General features: G+C 34.1%; 2 protein-coding genes across 3 annotated transcripts; both read right to left on the bottom strand.

The window, feature by feature from the left end:
• Nucleotides 1-488: 488 nt before the first annotated feature.
• Nucleotides 489-3,598, bottom strand: LOC140891525 (uncharacterized). Its single transcript, XM_073300050.1, has 3 exons — nucleotides 1,553-3,598; nucleotides 1,289-1,379; nucleotides 489-913 (listed from the first exon to the last, which is right to left on the bottom strand). Exons 1-3 carry the CDS (start codon nucleotides 3,482-3,484, stop codon nucleotides 723-725), a joined length of 2,214 nt encoding a protein of 737 aa, XP_073156151.1. The 5' UTR covers nucleotides 3,485-3,598; the 3' UTR covers nucleotides 489-722.
• Nucleotides 3,599-13,346: 9,748 nt separating this feature from the next.
• Nucleotides 13,347-15,882, bottom strand: LOC140889224 (uncharacterized). 2 transcript variants are annotated; one of them, XM_073296935.1, is made up of 3 exons: nucleotides 15,732-15,882; nucleotides 13,838-14,832; nucleotides 13,347-13,718 (listed from the first exon to the last, which is right to left on the bottom strand). In XM_073296935.1, exons 2-3 carry the CDS (start codon nucleotides 14,769-14,771, stop codon nucleotides 13,687-13,689), a joined length of 966 nt encoding a protein of 321 aa, XP_073153036.1. In that variant the 5' UTR covers nucleotides 14,772-14,832; nucleotides 15,732-15,882; the 3' UTR covers nucleotides 13,347-13,686. The 2 variants fall into 2 exon arrangements, with proteins under 2 accessions (XP_073153036.1, XP_073153037.1); XM_073296936.1 differs by having other exon boundaries at nucleotides 13,348-13,718; nucleotides 15,742-15,882.
• Nucleotides 15,883-21,984: the final 6,102 nt, after the last annotated feature.

Below are 21,984 nucleotides of genomic sequence, written 5' to 3'. Positions count from 1 at the left end.
TTATTGGTGAGTAGTCGAAATTAAAGTCACTATGATATATGATGGTCGTACAATAAATACCGCTGGTTGGTGCCAATGGAAAAGATGTGAGAATTGAGTGAATGTGTAATCAAAAAATTGTGTATAAAAAAATTTTCTGTGCTAAAATTAACGTAAAACAATGGGTCAAATTATGTATTTTTAGTTGAAGATTAATATTTTTTTTTAAAAAAATGAAAAACTATTTACGATCACTTCCCTCGTTGAACCGTTAAAATATCCTCGGAAAACTGCTAGTTTTACCGAGCGCGAGCAGGGGGCAGTCAGGCTCCGTCGCTCATTTTTCAATATCGAACAAAAGAAAATAATAAAAAGTTATTTATGTATTGTTTGAAAATGTTTGAAAAACACAGCTTTACTCGGTCAATTATATCCACAGATGACTGATGAGTTCCAGGGCCGTCTCATGCTCTGTCTGAGGAGAGCCTTTTGAAGGCAGTAAGCGTAAATATACATACATGGCAAAATCTTCAAATTACGACGTCTACCAAAAATGCCAAGAACGTCAGTTCGTAATTACTACATAAATTCACGACATGTTTCATTTATTGGATTTTTACACGAGAACTGCCAAGATTAATTTCTCGGCATTATTATGACAGAAACATCCGTCACATCCACTATGTTTCGACTGTTATCTGATGAAAAATGGCTTAAGATTGCCCTGATCTTATTCAACCACACTAACCATACCAATGGTCTATCTCAGATAAGCAGGTAGACAAGGCCTCTTCTAGTTGGGGATTTCCTGAATCCAAGTGAAGTGCATCTTCAAATAAGCGTTGAGCCTGCTGCAGTAATCTCACCTTCTCTCTACTATTCCGTGGCCTCAGCCGAGACCTGTGCTGCAATACTGATCCCCATTTGAGAAGCGCTGCAGGAAATAGGTTTTTACCGATAAATATAGAAAGTTAAAAATCAAAACAAGATTCTTTGTCCTACTGTTTTGGGCATAATATTATGTATGGTAAAACATCGAACAGGAAAGGTAACATGGGTTGGACAATTTGGTTGTAACAGAAGCTTGAGTGAACTAAAACTAGACCAGCGAGTTCTGAGTTTCTGATGGGATTGGGGACTATTAGGGTGTTGGAAATAGTAAACTTCTTTAGTAGAATAAAACTTTCCATGAATATTTCATTTTTCCTGTGAAGATTTGTCCAATTAATCTTGATTGGTTCATTCAATGAAATAGATCAGAGCCTTGAATAAAGCATCCAGGCATGATAGGGGTGGAGTTGGCACATACCATCAGGGGCATAATCGTTGCCTTTGCTCATTATGGCATCAAATTTATCTATGGCAGCCATGAAGATTTTGTCGGCATCACGGGCAGTACTCTGTAAGGTGGAGAAATAGTCCACACATTCGGTGAAATGAAAACTTCAAAGAATAAGCAATTTCATAGAGGGATCTTCAAGCAAGTGTTAGGTTTAATAAACTAAGGAAAAACACAAGGTTTTAATAAAAAGTTTCAGTTTGGAGACATTCCATTCCAATTCAAAATACTTACTGGTCCAATATCTGCAATCAACTGTGCACGCAAAGAAAGGGCTAGGCCCCAGTTATACAAGGCTGTCATATCATTCCCATCAATTGACAAGGCCACTCTATACTTTCTTCCAGCCTTAACTAGTAGCTCTTCGCATTCTTCACAAACATCAGCAAGAACCAACTTAATTTTTTCTTTATCAGCAAGCTGGTCGCCAAAACTATTGAGCACACCACCGACCTCTACTGAGAAGGAGTCTGTTCTTGCGAGTAGGGATCTCAGCTCTCGGCTCATCTTCAGTTTTAGTTCTCCATGAAGAAGATACGTATTTCCCAACTGCCCCACAGCCAATAAACTCATAGGCCTCATCTCAATTGCTTTTGAGAGTAATGCTGCAGACTCATGAAGTGCATTCTCCGAGAAACCATCAGCAACTTGATTCGTTAAACATCTCTTAGCTTCTTTCAAAATATCATTAGCTTCTTCGAGGCACCTATTGAATTCTAAGTCAATATCAAGCATTGGAGGTGGAGAAGAACCGAAGATGTTTGCATGTGCAGGCTCTTGATTAACAAAGGAAGTTGGCTTTTCGGGACCAGATGACTTTTGTTTCACAGAATATCTATGAGACTCTATATGGTCATCTTCCATGCTTTCAGAATACCAATAATTTCTATCCGGGACTTCACGTATCTGTTGGTGACCAAATGAAGATGTGCTTTTTGTATGCTTCATGGTGAAGCTAAAATCGACTGACGCACGCATATCACTACTAGAGGCCATTGCGTCAGTTTCATCTTGATAATCTTTGAAATTATGTTGTTGGTTGGTGACAAATCTAGACTTGTTACTGTGATAGCTATAGGCTGGCCGTTCAGAAACAGATTCAACGGATCCATTTTTGTCAGCAAAATTTTTCTTCCAATGGTTAAAAACTTTATTTTTTGCCACAGTCCCATTCACATGATTCTCAGATCCATTTTTGTTTCTAGAATTGCTATCAAAATGGTCAGAATAAATACCAGCTTTTTGGTTTCCCAAATTTCCATTCAATACAGAATCCAGATTCATATCTTTGACAGAATCAACAAGAATATTAGGAAGCTTCTGATTATCAACATCTGCATCCATCAATTCCACCTTGCCGGAATCTTTCACTTTACCGGGTTTTAAGTGACCATACTTTTCTTTGAATAAACCTCCAAAAACATGAGAGAAATTAAACCCGTTCCCACCCAATTTCTTTCCTTTCCAATCTCCATCATTTTCTTGGTTACTATGTAGAACAAAATGTAAACAACAGTCTACAACATTCAATGCATTCTGGAAAGCCACATCATTGGATTCTATAACATCAATATAGCCTTCTAGATCATCCACAGTAATTTTATTGCCCTTGATACTTCTCCTAATGTCATTTCTTAAGCTCGATACTTTCACATTATACCCATTTAGTCCATCCTTCAAATTCCTCAAATTCTCAATCAATTCCGGGAGCTTCCGTCTATTCCCATTTGACTTCAACTCCTTTCCATCACCCTTTTTAATCAATCCAATTGAGAATCCAACAGCAAACACAATAGCACAAGCTGGGAAAACAACAATGGAGGAAACCTTAACTCTAGAGATGGCCAAAGCACAAACAAACCCAAAGAGATATACAAACAATAATTTTTTATCACCAATTCCCAGAGAATTCAAAAAATTGTTGAGATGACTTGAATCACCAGAATGAGTGGTGTCACCCTTGAGCTCCAAATCATCCCAACCACCACAACTAAGCGAATTAGATGTGACGGAGCATAACAGCAGGGTCAGTGAGGTATTAGGGAAATTTTTGGGGTGAATTATCTGAAAATTCTTTTTTTTTAGGTTCTGCGAAATGAAAAAACTTGATGGTACTGGGTGGGGAAGCACAGTAAAAACGGATTTCCTGTAAATTAGGGTTTGCATTTTTGGGAATTTGAGTTAACAGAAGGAGCTTTGTTTAAATACCGATTGATTTGAAGTAACCGAACTCCGCCTGGCAGTCGGGCGGTACTTTAGTAAGCGAAGGAAGCTCGGGGGAAATTTAGTTAGAAGGGAAGTGGTTTATAACTTATTTTAAAAAAAAGATTCACGGGTATATTTATTTATTTGTTTTTATCTTTATTTTTAAATATAAAAAGTATCATTAAGTTAATTAATTTTTTATTATTTTCTTTGATCGATCATAGTAGAATTTTTGGACTTTGGTAGATTCAAATTTGGGTTAACTAGGATTGGATAGACTCAAAAAAAATTTCTTAAAAAACTTCTTTTGGCTCGACCGAAATTATGGGTGGACTAAGAAGAATTCTATTTGGTCGATCCAAAACAGAATTCTTGGTAGACCATAAAGTTGGTAAACACAACATATAGCTTGGGTCGACCCAAGCTCTCGGTTGACCCAAGCCCAATCTTGGTTTACCTTGGGTCGACCACCCAGGCTTAGGTCGACTCAAGCTAGGTCGACCACAATTCCAAACTTGGGTTTAGGATGGAAGAATATCAAATTTTTGGTGTACCGAAGTTATTGTATCGAAAAAATACCGAGTTTATTGAATTTTTCGGTACGATAATAATACCGATTTTTTCGGTACGATAACAGTATGAAATTTGAAAATTTTGGTATATATCGGTATACCAATATACCGAAATATTATATAAAAATTTAAAAATATATAATCTTTTTAAACAATAAATTTATAAATTATTAAAAATATGATATTTTTTCGGTATTTTTCGGTATATACCGATATCGTACCGAAATCTCGATATACCGTAAAATTTCGGTATAATCGGTATGCTAGTTATACGTACTAAAATTTTTGATATATCGAAATGTTCGGTCTGGTATCAGTATAAAAGATTTTTATACCGTAATTTTCAGTACGGTATACGATTTGTATTTTTCGATGCGATACGGTACGATATGGTATGTAATCCCTACTTGGGTCGACCCAATGACGTTGATCTATTGGCTTCTTGTGATTTTTATAATGCATTTATTTGACCCGTAATTACATAATTTTGACAAATGTCAACCGATAATCGTACATGTTAACATATTAATCCACTAATTTAATAAGTATGTTATAATCGTACAAGTTTTAACATATGAATCCGCTAATTTCATAAGTTTGACCCATAATTACATAATTTTGACCGTAATTACACAATATTGACCAATGCTGCGATAATCGTACATGTTTTAACATATAAATACATTAATTTCACAAGTATGTTATATAATGATACATGTTTTAACGATTATGTTATACGATTATACATATTACAACATAGAAATCCACTAATTTAATGATTATGTTATATGATTATACATGTTTTAATATACGAATTCACTAATTTAAGGATTATGTTATATGATTATACATGTTTTAACATGAAAATCCATTGATTTCACGACTATATTATATGATTATGCATATTTTAAGATATGCATCAACTGATTTAACGATTATGTTATATGATACTAAATGATGGTTTGATGTTGTTCATGATGTTTTAGTGGGTGACTAACATGTTGCCCATAAATTGTTCCCCGACTACTGTTGATGTTATATGAATCAACTGATTTCACGATTATGTTATATGATTATACATATTTTAAAATATGAATCAACTAATTTCACGATTATGTTATATTATGATACATATTTTAACATACTAATCCACTAATTTAACGATTATGTTATATAATGAAATATGTTTTGATATAAGAATACATTGATTTCACGATTATGTTTATTATGTTATATGATGATACATATTTTAACTCATTTATTATGAGAATAAATAATTTAATCAGCAAAACATAACAAGTGCTCTTCATGGTCTTCCATGGTCTATCCATGGAGATTTCATGGCAGACCATGGTAGATCATAGAAAATCTCCATGGTAGACCATAGAGATTTCTTGGTAGACCAAGAACTCTTTCATGGTAGACCATGATAGACAATAGAGATTTCTTGATAGACCATGGTAGATCAAGATCTCTCTTGGTCGACCATGCATCTTGGTTTACCAGGAAATCTATATGGTCTACTTGGTCGATCAAGAGAAATCATTGGGTTTCTTTTTGGTCGACACAAGTTTTTTCTTGGTCGACTCAAAAATATTTTTTGATCGACCCATTTTCGTGTTTTGGGAACAATCATGTCGACCAAAAATACACAGAAGAGGAAAATTAATTAATTTAATAGGTTTATTTAATTTAAATTAATTAAGTCAACTCTCTTTTTTTAAAAAAAATAGTCAAGATCCCTTTTTTTAAAAAATATTATATAAATCAGTCCTACTTTTTTAACCAGCCCGAATCTCAAGTTCGTTTTTTTTTCTCTATGATTTATTTTGATTTAGGACTATTTTTTTTAATTAAAAAATCTGATTATACTTAATATAATGTACCGCATTATATATTAGCTAAATACTTTATATATAGATTTCATTTGCCTATGTTACATCAGTCCCATATAGCGGCCGTTCGTTGAGTTAGTAGTGTAGTGTTGACGTCACGTTTAGGAAGTGTTTTTGAGTTTTTTTTTTTTCATAAAAACAATCTAAAACATAACCTTAGTTTTTCTTTTTGGTTGATAAATCTTGTTATTACAGACATCAATTCGTCTTGAATATAATGCAAGTTTTATCGTCAATTTTTTTTTCCATATCTCTCATCTTTGATTTCACATGGTTTTATTGTATGCTCGTTTTTCTAGTTAGTTTCACCAATTTTTGGGTATAGATTAATCTATTACTCGAAAAGTTGATTCAGTCACTATAAAATTACGATACATACGTTTCACGATATTAATAAATGATGCACATGCGTTACGTGTGTACAACAATGATCACAACATGATTTCATACGAGACGTTTCTAAAAAATTTATATATTTTATACTGAAGTGAACTGTACAACAATGGCGGAGTTAGAATCCGAAATCCATCCGGGCTAGAAATTTTAACGAGAAACAAAGAATAATGTATAAGAATTAAAACGACGAGTAATATTTAGTCATTGTAGCCTTAAAAATCTTTTCATTAATTAATAAGATCTTCAATAATTTTTTTTGGAATCGTGCCTAAGATTTAAAAATATTTGTCTGATATCACATCCAAATTTGTTTTTAATATGACATCATATCAGCAACATGAGATCAGCGCGATGCATAATCTAATATAAATAAAAACTTGAATGGAACACACAATTAAACTTCTTATGAAATCAAAAATTGCAATTCTAAAAAAATCTTCATTACAATGCAGTTATTTTTAAAATAAGCAATATCACAAAGTAGAAAAAAATTAAAAAAAACAAGAAGAATGAGTGAAAATACTATTATAAGACGGAGATTGATAGAGATGAAAATTAAATCGAATTAATTCTAATCAAGAAGACAATGACGAAAAAGATTAATTTTGAGGCTTATGGTCTACTTAATTTTTTTAATGGGCTAAATGTGGGCTATTTAATTTTTTTAATTTGATTATCAGGGCTAATATAATATTTATCCAAAAATAACATGAGTCAGATTATCAAAATATGTATTGGAATGATTATGAGAGGCAGAAGATTTGCACATGATAGTTGAGTAGAAATAGATAATATCTTACACAATCGAAGTTATATTTATGTGAGAGGAAGTTAGAGTTAGACTATATGTGAAAGAAATATGTTCACAGCATAAAAAAACAATAATGAAATACCAGTATTTAATGTCTAAAACTTTCGAGCAAGAATAAAATAATTGGATTCTAACAAATCGAAAATTTTCATGTTTTTTAAAACTTTTTTTAGTCAATCTATTATTTATTAGACTACGGTCTAAATATAAATTACGATAAAGATTGGTGTATTATGCCATTTTAATCATGCATTTTTTTCCCTTAACCAACTTCCTTTTCGTCTCTAATTTTCGAGAGGCATCGCCTATTTGTACCAAAAAAACAAGGAGTAATAGTCGTGGCAATGATATTACTTGCCAAATATGAACGCACCCAAAACCAGTAATTGGCAAGTATTCAATTACAAATTTACAATAAAGAGTTCAGAAAATCTCAAATTAGAGATTACCATAATCGGAGAGATTCCTAAAATCTTGTGTCTTTGTGGAGCTATAAATCCAAGCACAAACTCATCATGCAAAAAACACCAAAAGCTTCTTGATTTTTAATCTATGGCATCCTACGATTTTGCCCATTTCATTCTCTTTTCTCTTATCTTTGCAACCCTCTTCATCCCCAATGAATGTAATTTTCCATGCCCATATATACACGCACTACTCTATCATACACAATGTTGATCGATAATTTACCATTTTTTGTGTCTTCCATCAAAATTGATCTAAAAAATAATACAGGAGTAGGAGACGACTTCACGGATCTAGATTCATGAGATGGATCAATTCGATCCATATTTGTAGTGAAAAGTGATATTTTTTATATAAAAAATAATATTTTTCATGAGTTAGATTAGCTCACAAATTTCTTTCATAAAATTAATATGTAAGACGACGTCATAATACTTTTTTCTTTTTTTAAAGAATGAAGACCAAAATTTTCTATCACTATTTCAAGAGAGTTCAAATGGAGAACTAGAGTTGGATTAAAAGGGGGTTGCTTTACAATTTCGTGGGATAAATAAACTTTGAGTTTTCAACAAATAGAGTTTTAATTTTATATTATATCTCTAGCCCCTTGTATGTATTATAGCATTCACGTACAAATAACATCATTTTTTATTTCCTTTTTTTTCACTTATTATAATGTGTGTCTCTTCCATTTCTCTTGCTTACTAGCTCGACGTTAATTTTCTGTATTGTCTTGTATAAAATGTGCTTTTTCCTTTTTCTTTTCCCACTTCAGTGGAAACTGTTGAAATAGATAACACGTTTTTAGTTCTATATCAAGGAATACACGTTTCTTTCCTTTATTTTCCTTTACTATATAAAGACGCTCTTGTACTGTTCATTGACAATTATTGTAATACAATCATTTTTCTCTCTTCTTCGACAATGAAGTGGGAGTTCATCTATAGCATCTATTTTACTTTAACATGGTATCAGAGCAAGGATTTATGATCCTTCTCTGATTTTTTTCCTTCTTCTTTCTTCTACAAATCATTGCGATATTTAGCAACTAGATCTAGATCGAGATCTATCAACACCGAGTTTGATTGAGATCAGCTCGATTGGTGAATTTCGTAATGACAACTACTATTGGTTTCAATGATCCATTATACATTCATCCATCCGATACACCAGGTATGAATCTCGTTAATGAGCAGCTGGTAGGCACCGAAAATTATGCAATTTGGAGCAGAGCAATGCTAATTGCTTTATGTGCTAAGAACAAAACTGGATTTATTGATGGATCGTGTACGAAACCAGCTCGCGAAGAAGTTTTATCATATCAGTGGGAAAGGTGCAATGCATTGGTGTTATCGTGGATCATGAATTCCGTTTCTAAGGAGATTTTTGGTGGTATTATTTACGCATCAGATGCTGCAGCTGTTTGGAGCGATCTTAAGGAACAATTTGACAAAATTAGTGGTTCCAGAATTTTCTCGATCCATCGCGAGATTGGACGGCTAACACAGAATAATAGCATTGTGTCTTCTTACTATTGCAGATTGAAGTAACTTTGGGATGAATATTAATCATTTGTTGTTCTTCCTTGTTGCGAGTGTGCTACATCTAAGAAATATGTTGAGCATGATCAGCAACAGAAGCTTTTGCAATTCCTCATGGGGTTGAATGATAGTTATTCTCCAGTTCGAAGTCAAATTTTGATGATGACTCCATTGCCTACGGTAGGCCAAGCTTTTTCAATTATATCACAGGAGGAATCCCATAGATCACTTACAACTGTAGAATTGCCTTCGGCTGCTTTCTTCTCTGTTCAAAAGAAACAAAATAATGATAGGAAGGAAATTCTGAAGTGTGACTACTATAACTGGACTGGTCATACCAAAGAGTTTTGTTACAAGCTAGTGGGATATCCTCCTGGTCACAAACTGTATAAAGCAAACAGTAATGGTAAAGGGCAACCAACAAGAGGAGGCAGAGATTATTTTCGAGGCCCGAAGACATCTGCAAATACATGCATGAATGATGATTCTCATATCAAGACTTTACCATTAAAAAAACAGGAAGAAGACAATAGTGATGTAGCCTCCTCACTTTTCACTCCGGGGCAGTATGCAGAGATTATGAAGATGCTTAAATCTTACAATGTACAATCCCCAGCTGAGCCAGTGGTCAATATGGCAGGTATTACTCCATCATCAACTCAATGGATAATTGATAGTGGGGCAAATGAGCATATGGTTGGAGATGCTACTATGTTGCTAAATTCTAGATCTGTAGAAACTTCCTTTAGATCAGTAAGATTGCCAAATGGAAGCAAGGTTCCTGTTAGTAGAATAGGGTCTGTTTTTCTTTCAAATTCTATCAAACTTGATAATGTGTTACATATGCCAGATTTCCGTTTTAACCTCCTCTCCGTGTCCAAATTTACCAAGGATCACAACTGTTTTGTCACCCTTTATCCCCATTTTTGTGTATTTCAGGACCTCAAGACTGGGAAACTAATGGGGATTGGTAAAGAATTCAATGGTCTATATCATCTAGATACAAGGTTCCTTTCCAGCCACAGTTCCAGCTTCATGTCTTCACCTTCATTATCTAAATCTTACTGTAATACTTCTGTTCATAAAAAAAATAGTAGTTCAGCTGATGTTTCTCTTTGGCATAAAAGGCTAGGTCATATGTCTTTTTCAAGAATGCAATTACTTCCTTTTATACATAACAATGTACATCTTCAACATTGTAATTTGTCCATTATCAAAACAAACTAGACTTCAATTTCCTTTAGCAAGAGCAAATAAATCCTTCGCTTTATTTGAGTTGATTCATCTTGACATATGGGGTCCGTTTCATACAGCCACACATACTGGAGAAAAACATTTCTTGACTATTGTAGATGATTTCTCCAAAGCAACATGGGTCTATCTCATGCATTTCAAGGATGATGTTTTACAGATCCTTAAGAACTTTTTCAATCTTGTGCGTACTCAGTTTTCTTCTTTCGTAAAGGTCATTAGAACTGATAATGCTCGTTATTTTTTTAATCATGTTTGCGCATTGCTCTTCAATTCTTTGGGGATTGTGCATCAGAGTTCTTGTCCATATACTCCACAACAAAATGGAGTTATTGAACGTAAGCATAGACACATCCTTGAGATAGCTAGAGCGTTGCGTTTTCAGTCATGTCTTTCTATCCAATATTGGGGTGAATGTGTCTTGACTTCTTGTTACCTTATTAATCGAACACCTAGTCCTCTATTGAACAATAAGACTCCGTATGAAATATTGTTTAATAGAGTTCCTTCTTTTGCTCATCTGCGGATTTTTGGTTGCCTCTGTTACACAACCGTTTTGAATCCTAAAGATAAATTCTCTGCTCGTGCAAAAGCATGTGTTTTTCTAGGCTATTCTAATACTCAAAAAGGGTACAAAGAAATGGATCTTGACACCAAAAGATTTTTTGTTTCACGAGATATTGTTTTCCATGAAGATATATTTCCGTTTGCTACTTCTAAGCCTGCTCAACCTCTATTTTCTCATCATCCTTATTCTGTCATTGATCTTGGTCCATCTTCTGTTCCAGAGGTTATAGCTCCTCGCGTCTCTACAGATATACCCGATCCTTTGTCTCCAGTTTCCCCACACGTGTCACCAATTTCTCAACCATTGAAACGTTCACAACAAGTCATTAAAGCACCTGTTTGGGCCCATGATTATTCATGTCCCACATTATCTCATAGCAATTTAGCTACATGTCTTTATCCTCTAGATCAATACCTTTCATATTCTACCTTTTCTTCATCGTATCAATATTTTGTAGCTTCCATTTCTTCTGATAGAGAGCCCAATACTTATCACGAGGCTCTCTTAGATCCTAGATGGAAGGCAACTATGGATTTAGAATTGGCAACTTTGGACTCCAACCATACATGGGATTTAGTTAATTTGCCAGTTGGTAAAAAGCCTATTGGTTGCCGATGGGTGTTTAAAATTAAAAAAAATCCAGATGGTACTGTCGATCACTTTAAAGCACGTCTTGTAGCCAAGGGTTACACACAACAAGAGGGAATTGATTACCATGATACTTTCTCTCCTACCGCTAAGATTGTTACACTTCGTTGTTTCTTAAGTGTTGCAGCAGCATATCGATGGCCTCTTTACCAAATGGATGTCACTAATGCTTTTCTTCAAGGTGATCTTGATGAAGAAGTTTATATGACAGCACCACAGGGTTATTTGTCTCAGGGGGAGTCTCGAGTTTGCAGATTGCTGAAATCTTTATATGGCTTAAAACAGGCATCTCGCCAATGGAATATTAAGTTTGCCACCTTCATGCAACAAGCTGGTTTTGCTCAATCTGCTCATGATCATTCTCTCTTTATTAAACATGTTTCAGGCCCTATTACTATGCTTTTGGTGTATGTCGATGACATTATTGTCACAGGGAGCAGTGAACAACACATTGCTGATTTGAAGACATTTCTACATTCTCACATTAAGATCAAAGACCTTGGGTCCTTGCATTATTTTCTTGGCATCGAAGTGGCACGTTCTAGTGCAGGTCTTTATCTCACTCAGCGCAAATATGTACTGGATTTGTTGACAGATTCTGGTTTGATTGGTTCTAAGCCATGTGATACTCCTATAATGCAGCATCTTAAGCTCACGAGTAAAAACTTGATGATATTATACACCAGACCTCTTCTGATGTGCCAGAAGATGTTTTGTTGCCTGATCCTAATGCTTTTCGGAGATTGGTTGGACGTCTCATTTATCTTACCATTACAAGGCCTGACATCTGTTATGTTGTTCAATTTCTCAGCCAGTTTATGCATAACCCGAAGCAATCTCATCTCGACGCTGCTACTCGTGTGCTACGGTACTTGAAATCTTCTCCCGGGATGGGCATTTTACTTTCTGCCTCTAATAATATGTCTCTTACTGCTTATTGCGACTCTAATTGGGCTGCTTATCCGATGACACGTCGTTCTGTCACGGGTTATTGTATTAAACTGGGTGATTCCTTGGTTTCCTGGAAATCTAAGAAGCAAAACACTGTTTCTCGTTCTTCCGCTGAAGCTGAATATCGTGCTATGGCTAGCACTACTTGTGAAGTGACTTGGATCACTGGGCCACTCCGAGATATGGGTGTCCAGCTTACTTCTGTTCCGCTTTTATTTTGTGATAATGAGGCAGCTTTACACATAGCTGCGAATCCTTTATATCACGAGTGTACTAAACACATTGAGATTGATTGTCATCTGATTCGTGAGAAGATCAAACACGGTGTAATTCGAACCGCACACATTTCTTCTACCGAACAACTTGCTGATGTTTTTACCAAAGGATTGGGCCGTGATCAACATGCATACTTACTGTCCAAGCTTGGTGTTTTGAATCTCCACCAACCTTGAGGGGGAGTGTTGGAATAGATAAGACGTTTTTAGTTCTATATCAAGGAATACACGTTTCTTTCCTTTATTTTCCTTTACTATATAAAGACGCTCTTGTACTGTTCATTGACAATTATTGTAATACAATCATTTTCCTCTCTTCTTCGACAATGAAGTGGGAGTTCATCTATAGCATCTATTTTACTTTAACAGAAACAACCACGCTGCGGCAGATGCGGAGAAGCTGGTGAATACAAATGTGAAGGGTGACGAAGTGAAGGGCAAGAAAATAAATATTAGTCTCTGCGCATTAAACAAATCATGTGGTTTTTTCGGCCAGTGCTGGTGTTGTATTTTGGGACGAGGACGAGGCTGTTACATCAACTAGCCGATATGTGTATCAGAGTGCAAATGAGACGCTGCGTCTGAACATTATTTCGAGAGTTTATCTAAGACTGAACATTTATTGATATTCATTATACACGATGTTCATTCATTTTCAATGAATCTTACATATATTAATAAATAACCACCCTGAGATGCGTGTAGCCTGAAATTTCACATTCGACCAAACATTATTACAATTTATTTCATAATTTCGACTAAGCCTATGATCTTTGACAATGTTCGCACCTCACTTCTCCGTCTCATTTTTGCCACTTGAACCTGTTAAAGAGCATGTAACGAAATCAGGGAAAGTTGAATACAGTATAAGAAGATTATTAAGCCCAAGATGAACGGAAATGCAAAAATCATATCTGGCAAGGTTGATTAGGTTCCATTACCATCACCATCACCATCACCATCACCATCACGCATCAACTTTGAGCCCTCATATGAGAAAAGGCGTACCGCGTTTTGATAACTTATTGCGGCAAGCTCTTTTTCCTCAACCTCCAGTAAGTGTGCAACATAGGCGAGTACGTGATGAATGTTAGCGGGATGATTAAGGGTTCTTTCCGGTTGTGACGTTGTATTTCCTTTTTCATCAGAACCATCATCACCATTCTTGTCAGTAAGCTGTTTCCTCTCAGAAATGTCTCTTTCGACCAAGAACAGCGAATCTTGATTACTTAATGTTGGACGAGCATCTGGTGCATCTGTCTCCAACAAAATCCTCTCACGAGGGACAGACTTCACCATTTTCCTCGCCTTACTTTCTTTCATCGACATGAGAAACCCAGAAAAGGAAAAGTAAGCACCCAGTTCAGAGAGTTCAGGGACCATCTCTGCCGAACCTAGATAAGAATGCAGCACCAGGCCGGCAGGGAATGGCCCAGTAGATTTCAATATATCAAGAAGATCGCCAAAAGCACGCACACAATGGACTGATGCTGGTCTTTTTAACTCTTTTGCGAGTTGAAGCTGCTGGCGGAAAACTTCAGCTTGATCAGTAAAATCAATCTGCTTCCCTACAGAACCTTTGTCTAAGCCGATCTCTCCAACTGCAGCTGCGGGAGTAGAAGCAAGATACTCCTTCAGCGTAGCAAGCCACGCAGGAGTTCTCTCACGAATAAACCAGGGATGGAGGCCAAAGTTTGGGATGACACAAGGATAGCTGTCATTCATCTCCTTAACCAAATGCCAATCTTTCTCAGAGACTCCATTTACAGCAAAATGAGCAACACCAGTATCAAGGGCCTCTTTAATTAATTTAGAGGACAAGTTCAAAATTCTAGAATCTTGAAGGTGACAATGAGAATCAAAGAGTTTAATCATGTTGCCACTTTCCAATCTTTCAAAGGTTAATTAATATAGCTTCAAAAGCACGAGGCTCAAGCTGCCAAGCAGAACCAAAAGATTGGTGTTAGGTTATAGCAATTCAAGAGGATGGATAGCCAAATCATTCCTTTCTATGAAAATGTAAGTTTAGAAACAATAATACATTGAGTTGTGGCTAAAGCAGTGCAGTACTTGGCTCTATAGGTGTAAATGAATAAAGTTTGAGTTGAGCTTATGAAATTTACAAGCTCAAATTCAACTAAAGAAAATTAAAATAGAGCCATTCGAGCTCAAATAATAAAAGCTTGAGCATGGGTTAATAAGCTTAGCTCGGTAGCTCCCTCATGAGCTTAGTTTGGACTCACAAACTTCTTTAATGAAAATGTTCACAGCCTTAGACCATCAACTTGGCTCTCAAGCTCGATAATATGTTCATATATTGTTAAATACAATACCCAAAATATGAACTTCTATTACATACTTAAAACATAAAAATATTCAATATTCAACTTTGATCGAGCTCGAGCCCACGAGCACAAGATCATGCTCGAAAAGTCTGAAATTTCATTCAGCTCAAATCAAGCTGGTTTGACATCTAGTGAGCTCGCCTTCACACCTACTCAGCGCTTCTCTAAATTGAAATAAATTCATCCCTTCGCCCGGCAATTAAGCAGGCCTCTTTCAGACATGAAGGTGATTTAAAATCATATCAAGAAAATTCTTTCTAAATCCACACTCCACTTGCGTAAAATAAATCCGTTCCCGATGCTGATTCTGGCATATCTATTAGACTATTACGGCAATTTAAGCCAAGGAGCATTCAAAAATCAAAATATTGATGATGATGAAGAAGAAGAAGTTCGCAAAAAAGATAATTTTCCTAAATCAATAACAATCTAGCAAGCAAGAAATTTTCCGACCCAAAACCTTAATCCACAAGCTGCAACGTAATCTTACCCTTTCTTACCTCCGCTGTCGTGATCAAAATCGCAAGAAATTTCGGAAACCAATGGCACAACTATAACAATATTATAAAACAGAGAAAAAATATTTGTATTGAATAAAATTATTAGCTCCTCAGCTCAGCAGCTTCCAGACGATGACCGTAGTTTGGTCTTGGTATGAACTGGGTCAAAATTACTCTGGGAGGGTCAAATTTTGACTCCGTAAAAAGGCCTTGGTCTTGGCCCAATCATTCTCACGGTTCATTTTGGGCCAGGCTTGCAAAAAATTATTATTATTATTTTAAATGAAAAATTATTATATTGTATTATCTATACTATTAGACATAGTTTGGTACATAGAATATGATAAGTAAAGGATATGCAATATGAGGATAAATTAAGGATAAGTAAAATGATAGAATACTATATTAAATGTTTGGTATGATTTTAATAAGAGTGATTAAATTTATATATTAGGGCACCTTTTGGTACATGAGATGAAAGTGAGATGAGACACAAATTTTTACTCATCCCATGTTTTTCTCATTTTTTTATTAACCCAATGATATCTCATGGCTCGATATAACATTAGATGTTGGTTTGATGACAAATACCTCTTAACCCATGGTATTAGTGGAGGATGATTGTCATATAAGATACCGTTTGGTATCATGGATGAGATGTATGAGAGATGAGTGAAATTATGATAAAAACATAATAAGATGTGTATAAGTAATACATAGATATGAATAATATGTTGTTTTGTATGTTTTTAGTTTTGTAGGATTATTATGTTTATTCTCTTAATTGCCCTAATTAATTTCACGCAATTACATGCTTAATTATATAAAAATGTCATTTCTTGTGAATGATAAATTTTTTTGGAGAATGAGTAAAATTTTTTGATCTATATGAAATTATTTTTGTGGGAGGTAATTTTTCCTACACAAATAAAGTCACGATTTATTTTTATTATTATATTAAATAAATAAAAATGAATTTATATATAAATTTAGAGGCACATTTTTATAATAAAACATGCATAATTTTCACAAAACCATCTGTTTGTTTTCAGATTTTCTTAATTTTTAAAGTGCTCTTTTGCATGAGTTGAAACATAAAAAATAAAAAATGAAGGATAACAATCAATATATGAATATAAAAAAACAAAATATTTCTTTACAACCTGATATAAAAACATGCATAATTTTCACAAAATCATTTTGTGAACCTTTTTTTAGATTTCCTCACTTTTTGAGGTGTTCTTTACCCGTGTAAAAAGAAACATATACAAGTAAAGCATAAAAGCGAAGGATATGAAGTTCGATGCTTATTAGAAATCAAGAAATTGTGCTAGTTGTTAGCATCGACAAAACAGATTGTTACCATGATTGTCAGAAGCAATCAAAAGATAGAAACTAAATACAATGTACCAAAAGCATATAAAACATCCAAATCTAGTTTATCTGATTTCAGTAGCTTATTAACCTGATTTCAATAGCACATCCTAATTGATTTCAGTAGCTTGATTTCAATAGCTTCTTAACCAAAGCTAGCCTTTCCTCAACTGGGAGACTCAAGAACATATATAATTGTTCATTTGTCTCAAAGATTAACACCCAAGACAGCCCTCTCCAAAATATATAATATGTTTTAAACAATATATGTATCTAATATATTTCATCTATTGTGATACATCGATAAAGCCAAGTTTTCTCTCCACATATCCCAAGCCGGAGAAGACCCGATGTTGTCAATGAAGTCACAGTCAACATCTTCATTGGTGGTGCTGGTTGTAGCATTGACAACTTCCTCTAGCGGATCATTTGGCATTTCAGAATGGATGAAATTATGCAGAAGAATACAAGCCATAATAATACGATTATGAACTTTTAGGGGGTAGAATGATGGACTCCGAAGTATAGCCCAACGTCTTTTCAGCAGACCAAATGTCCTTTCAATAACATTACGTGCACGACAATGCTTGGAGTTGAAGTGCTCCTTGTAATTTTGAGGACCAATGGAACCATGCGCCCAATCATCCATATGATAACGTGTTTTCCTGAATGGTGTTAAAAACCCTTCCACATTTGCATACCCGTTATCGCATAGATAATAGCAACCTGAAATAATTCAAATCAAGGCAGCCTTGTTACATGTTAAATACAAATCTTAATTAAATAAGTCTCTGGAAAGTTTAGTGGCACCAGTAAATTCAATTCTCACCTATAGGGGTTCTTAACCCATCTTTTCTAGTAACGGTATCTCGAAGAATCCTTGCATCTGCAACTGACCCTTCCCAACCTGATAGAGCGTATATGAACTTCATTTCACTATTACAAACCCCCAAAACATTAATGGTTGTTGTCCCTTTCCTTGTCCTATATCTTGGCTTGTCCTTGTTTGATACATGGACGTTGATATATGTACCGTCAAGTGCAGCAAGACAGCCCTGTGAACATGTTAAATACAGTGTTGGCAGTGTTGAGATAACAAAAAGACATGCTTGATTGAACCATAAGAATTGAAACAGTTAATTGAATCGTCAAAAGTTGATGAATTAGGTGAATTGATTGGCATACCTTAAACCATTTCCAGGTTTCATTTGTGCAATTCTCATCAAATGGTGCGGGCTTCACAAGAAGTATAGTGTGCAACTTCAAAACAGATGTGAGGACCTCATGGAAATGAGTGCTTACAGTATGCCCACTGCGTTGATAGTCGTGCCCAATGATTCTATTTTTCTTATGATGCGCTAAAATAGACAAAAATATCGCAACCTTCTCTTCGACCCGAAGATATCTAGATTCTTGAAGGCCTCCAACATTGATTAGTAGGTAACATAGTCATGCAAATGCGTTTCTACTCATCCTCAAGTTAACAATACACTGCACATCTCTTACTTCAATTATCCTATGTAAATTGTTGATTTGGGCTTGTAACCTTTCTGTAAAAACATACAAGGCGTGTCTCCTATGGTGTCTATGTTTTTTTTGGGATAAAAACTTGACATAAAAACGTGTTATCAATGTCAAAAACACGAACCAAGAGGCGAATAGTTGACGTAGTATTAGAAAAATATGGATGGCTTCATCTTCTTTTCCTATTACAGAAGTCATTCTGCAACATGGCGGCCAAGTTGTACATAAATTTATTAAATACTAACCATAGCAGTATGTTCACATTTGCAGCAAGCTTTTCCCAAATAATAAACATTTCAGAATCAAAATAATAAAGATTTTCTTTTAAAAAAAACTCAAATACACCCACTCAAAATAGCTGGATATGAACAGAAATTCACCACCATGTATTCTTACAGGCATTTTGTAAAGCAATGCTTCACAATAGTCACAATAATTAGATCAATTTCAAGCACATACATATTTACCACAATATTCAATGGGAATTTCGATTGATTTTATGTGTTCATGATAATCAGAGCAAGTTCAAGCACAATTTTATTTTCACAAAATAATTCACATTCATCAAACCAACCATAATCTTCTAGCTAATAACATCAGATCTCAATTCCACCGAGAACGACGAAGAAGAGAGAAGAGAATAATGTCGAATGTAAAAAAAAAAAATGGATCATACCTACAACGTGAATTAATCTTCGAAATCCTGAGTCATTTACCTGCTACGATTCAAATCTGAAGTTGATGAGAAAGAAATCGCGAAAAAATATCAAGGAAAGGGCACAATGAAATTTTGAATCGATACCTCAATCTTCCATCAGCGGCTGCAGCGTGTGTAGGGTTTTCTCGCGTTGCTTGGGTTTTGGCATGGGAAGAGGGGTAAATTGGTAAAATTTCACCAATAGGATAATCATCCATCATTAATACCATGGGTTAGAAGGTATTTTTCATCAATCCCTCATCAAATATCATACCGGACCATGACATATAATTAGGATAACAAAAAAATGAGAGAAACATGGGATGATTAAAAATTTATGGATCATCCTACTCTCATCAAATGTACCAAACGGTACCTAAGTGAAATTGTGTGAAATTGACAATGGTAATTAAGAGAACAAACACAATAATCCTACAAAATAATAAACATACAAAATAACATATTATTTATATCTATGTCTTGCTTATCCACATCTCATCATGTTTTTATTCATCTATCGTACATCACATCCATGATACCAAACGGTATCTAGATTGTAATGACGAAATTAACCTTACCATAATAAATTTAATTTTTCATTGTTATTCAAGATCTTGAACATGCCGACATGCGTAAATGTAATAATTAAATTTGGATTTTTTTTAGTATTTTCTTTGCTTGTATTATCACACCAAATTAAAGGGATACATAGTCCCACTTGTAGAAAAATTTATCACGGGCTTATTGACTTATCATGAGCTTTTAAAAAATATATGTGATGAGAGAGGATAATTTATTAATCACTCACTTATCAAGTGTACCAAACTATGCATTAATTAAGGGAGAGAGATAAATGTAACTAATTTTTGGTGAGGCATTTTTTAATATACCAATAATACCCTTAATTAGTTTTTTTTTGTTTTCTAAATTTTTATTTACCTTTTTTTACAATTTTTTTATTTTATTATTTAATTACAAATATTTATAAAACAAAAATAAAATTATGATTATACGAGAACGAAACGCGTGCTCCGAAACGCTAATTATTATCACTCCACTTGGTCCCCAATATTTGTCGCTCTCGCCCATAATGTATACTAATTACTAATAACAGGTGGGACAAATGAATTTTATCGAGAAGGGGCAAAAGTCAAAGAATATATATACACATGAAATCAATCAAAAAAAATTAAAATATAATAATGAAATAAAAATTATTGATCTAACTTACCATGTTCCTAATCAAAAATATAAAAATATAATAAAGAAATAAAAATTATTGATCTAACTTACAGTGTTCCTAAAAACTTGAAAAAATTTCTAAAAATAATTAATAATATAAATATTCAGCAAGATACAAAATATAAATCTTTTTTAATTTAAGAAATTAAACTATCATTCAGATATCCATCTTTTATTTGATTAATTGACGAAAACTTTACTTGAAATATCGATAAAAAGCAATAAAGATGAATAAAATAATGAGGAAGAAAAATAATTTCTCATTATTTTTCGAACATGGATTGTTGGTTCTTGGTAGAGGAGTTTGAACGGTATTTTATTATTAATAATTCACGTGTACAATTTTTTACACGGATCCATGAATAACAGAAGCACATTAGTGTGCTTAATATGTTGTTTAAATAAATATTAGTCGATTATGAAAAAAAAAAAATTGTAGAAGTTTTTTCGTGAGCTTGTGGAATTGACACGAATTTGGAGGTTAAGAAATGAATTGTGGTTGTCTGGGACTAATTTGGATCTCCGTGGCAAATGTTTTAATTCTTTTTTTAGAGATATATTTATATTTGTGGAAATATATCGGGGGAGTACTTAAGCTCAATACTGGTATCAGGGACATTTTTTGCGCAGTAGTGTACACTAATACATGTAGGTTACATGATTTATCAACCAATTAAACATTGCAGAATGTCCTTCAATAGTTCTTTTTATTAATTTATTTTTAGTTTGTTGAATATCACATTTTTCTTAATTTAAATTGGATTTGATATAATAAAAAATAATGTAATGCCATTGACTATTTTACTGGAGATCAAAAGGTAAAAAAATATTTAATACAATTTATACAAACACACACATATTTTGATTTTTTTAATACAATTTATACAAACACACACATATTTTGGGGTTGATGGAGTATCTTCATGGTAGTTTGAGATCTCTAAAAATGTCATCACCATTACATGCTATTCATAGTTTGTTCACAAATTATGGCGTCAATGTCCTAAAAGGCTAAATCAAAATTTTATTGGTGACGAAATAGCTAAAAACTCACAGAAAGAAAACTTCACGAGTCGAGGCAAGTCGAAATTTATGGTGGCTAGTGATCTTGATCATTTGGTCATAAATTATAATTTCACTAAAGACTCGTCTTAAAATGAAAAGTAGATGAAAATTGTTCAACGAACTTTAAATGATATGATATATTCTTCTAAATGAACCTACCAACACATAACTAAAACCTATAGAACAAACCTTCCAACTTCATATATAAATCTATATATGCGATCCCGAGTCCGTTCGAAGCGAATCCTCGTGTTTTTTTTTTCCGAGATAATTGTTTATCTACAAGTTCTTTCATTTACACACTTCAAGAAAACAAACTATTTCACAATGCTTAAATTTGA

Source organism: Henckelia pumila, chromosome 3 (genome assembly GCF_033568475.1).
Source record: "Henckelia pumila isolate YLH828 chromosome 3, ASM3356847v2, whole genome shotgun sequence".
In the NCBI taxonomy this organism is placed as follows: Eukaryota; Viridiplantae; Streptophyta; class Magnoliopsida; order Lamiales; family Gesneriaceae; genus Henckelia; species Henckelia pumila.
This window is presented reverse-complemented; position numbering and strand designations above follow the sequence as displayed.

What these genes read in the sequence shown, in the direction of transcription:
- LOC140891525 (XM_073300050.1), bottom strand. Translation starts at nt 3,484, where the DNA reads ATGCAAACCCTAATTTACAGGAAATCCGTTTTTACTGTGCTTCCCCAC. An exon ending in TGATTGCAGATATTGGACCA is followed by an intron (nt 1,380 to 1,552) that starts GTAAGTATTTTG and finishes TCCACCTTACAG; the next exon opens with AGTACTGCCCGTGATGCCGA. An exon ending in CAACGATTATGCCCCTGATG is followed by an intron (nt 914 to 1,288) that starts GTATGTGCCAAC and finishes TATTTCCTGCAG; the next exon opens with CGCTTCTCAAATGGGGATCA.
- LOC140889224 (XM_073296935.1), bottom strand. Translation starts at nt 14,771, where the DNA reads ATGATTAAACTCTTTGATTCTCATTGTCACCTTCAAGATTCTAGAATT. An exon ending in TGGTGATGGTGATGGTGATG is followed by an intron (nt 13,719 to 13,837) that starts GTAATGGAACCT and finishes GCTCTTTAACAG; the next exon opens with GTTCAAGTGGCAAAAATGAG.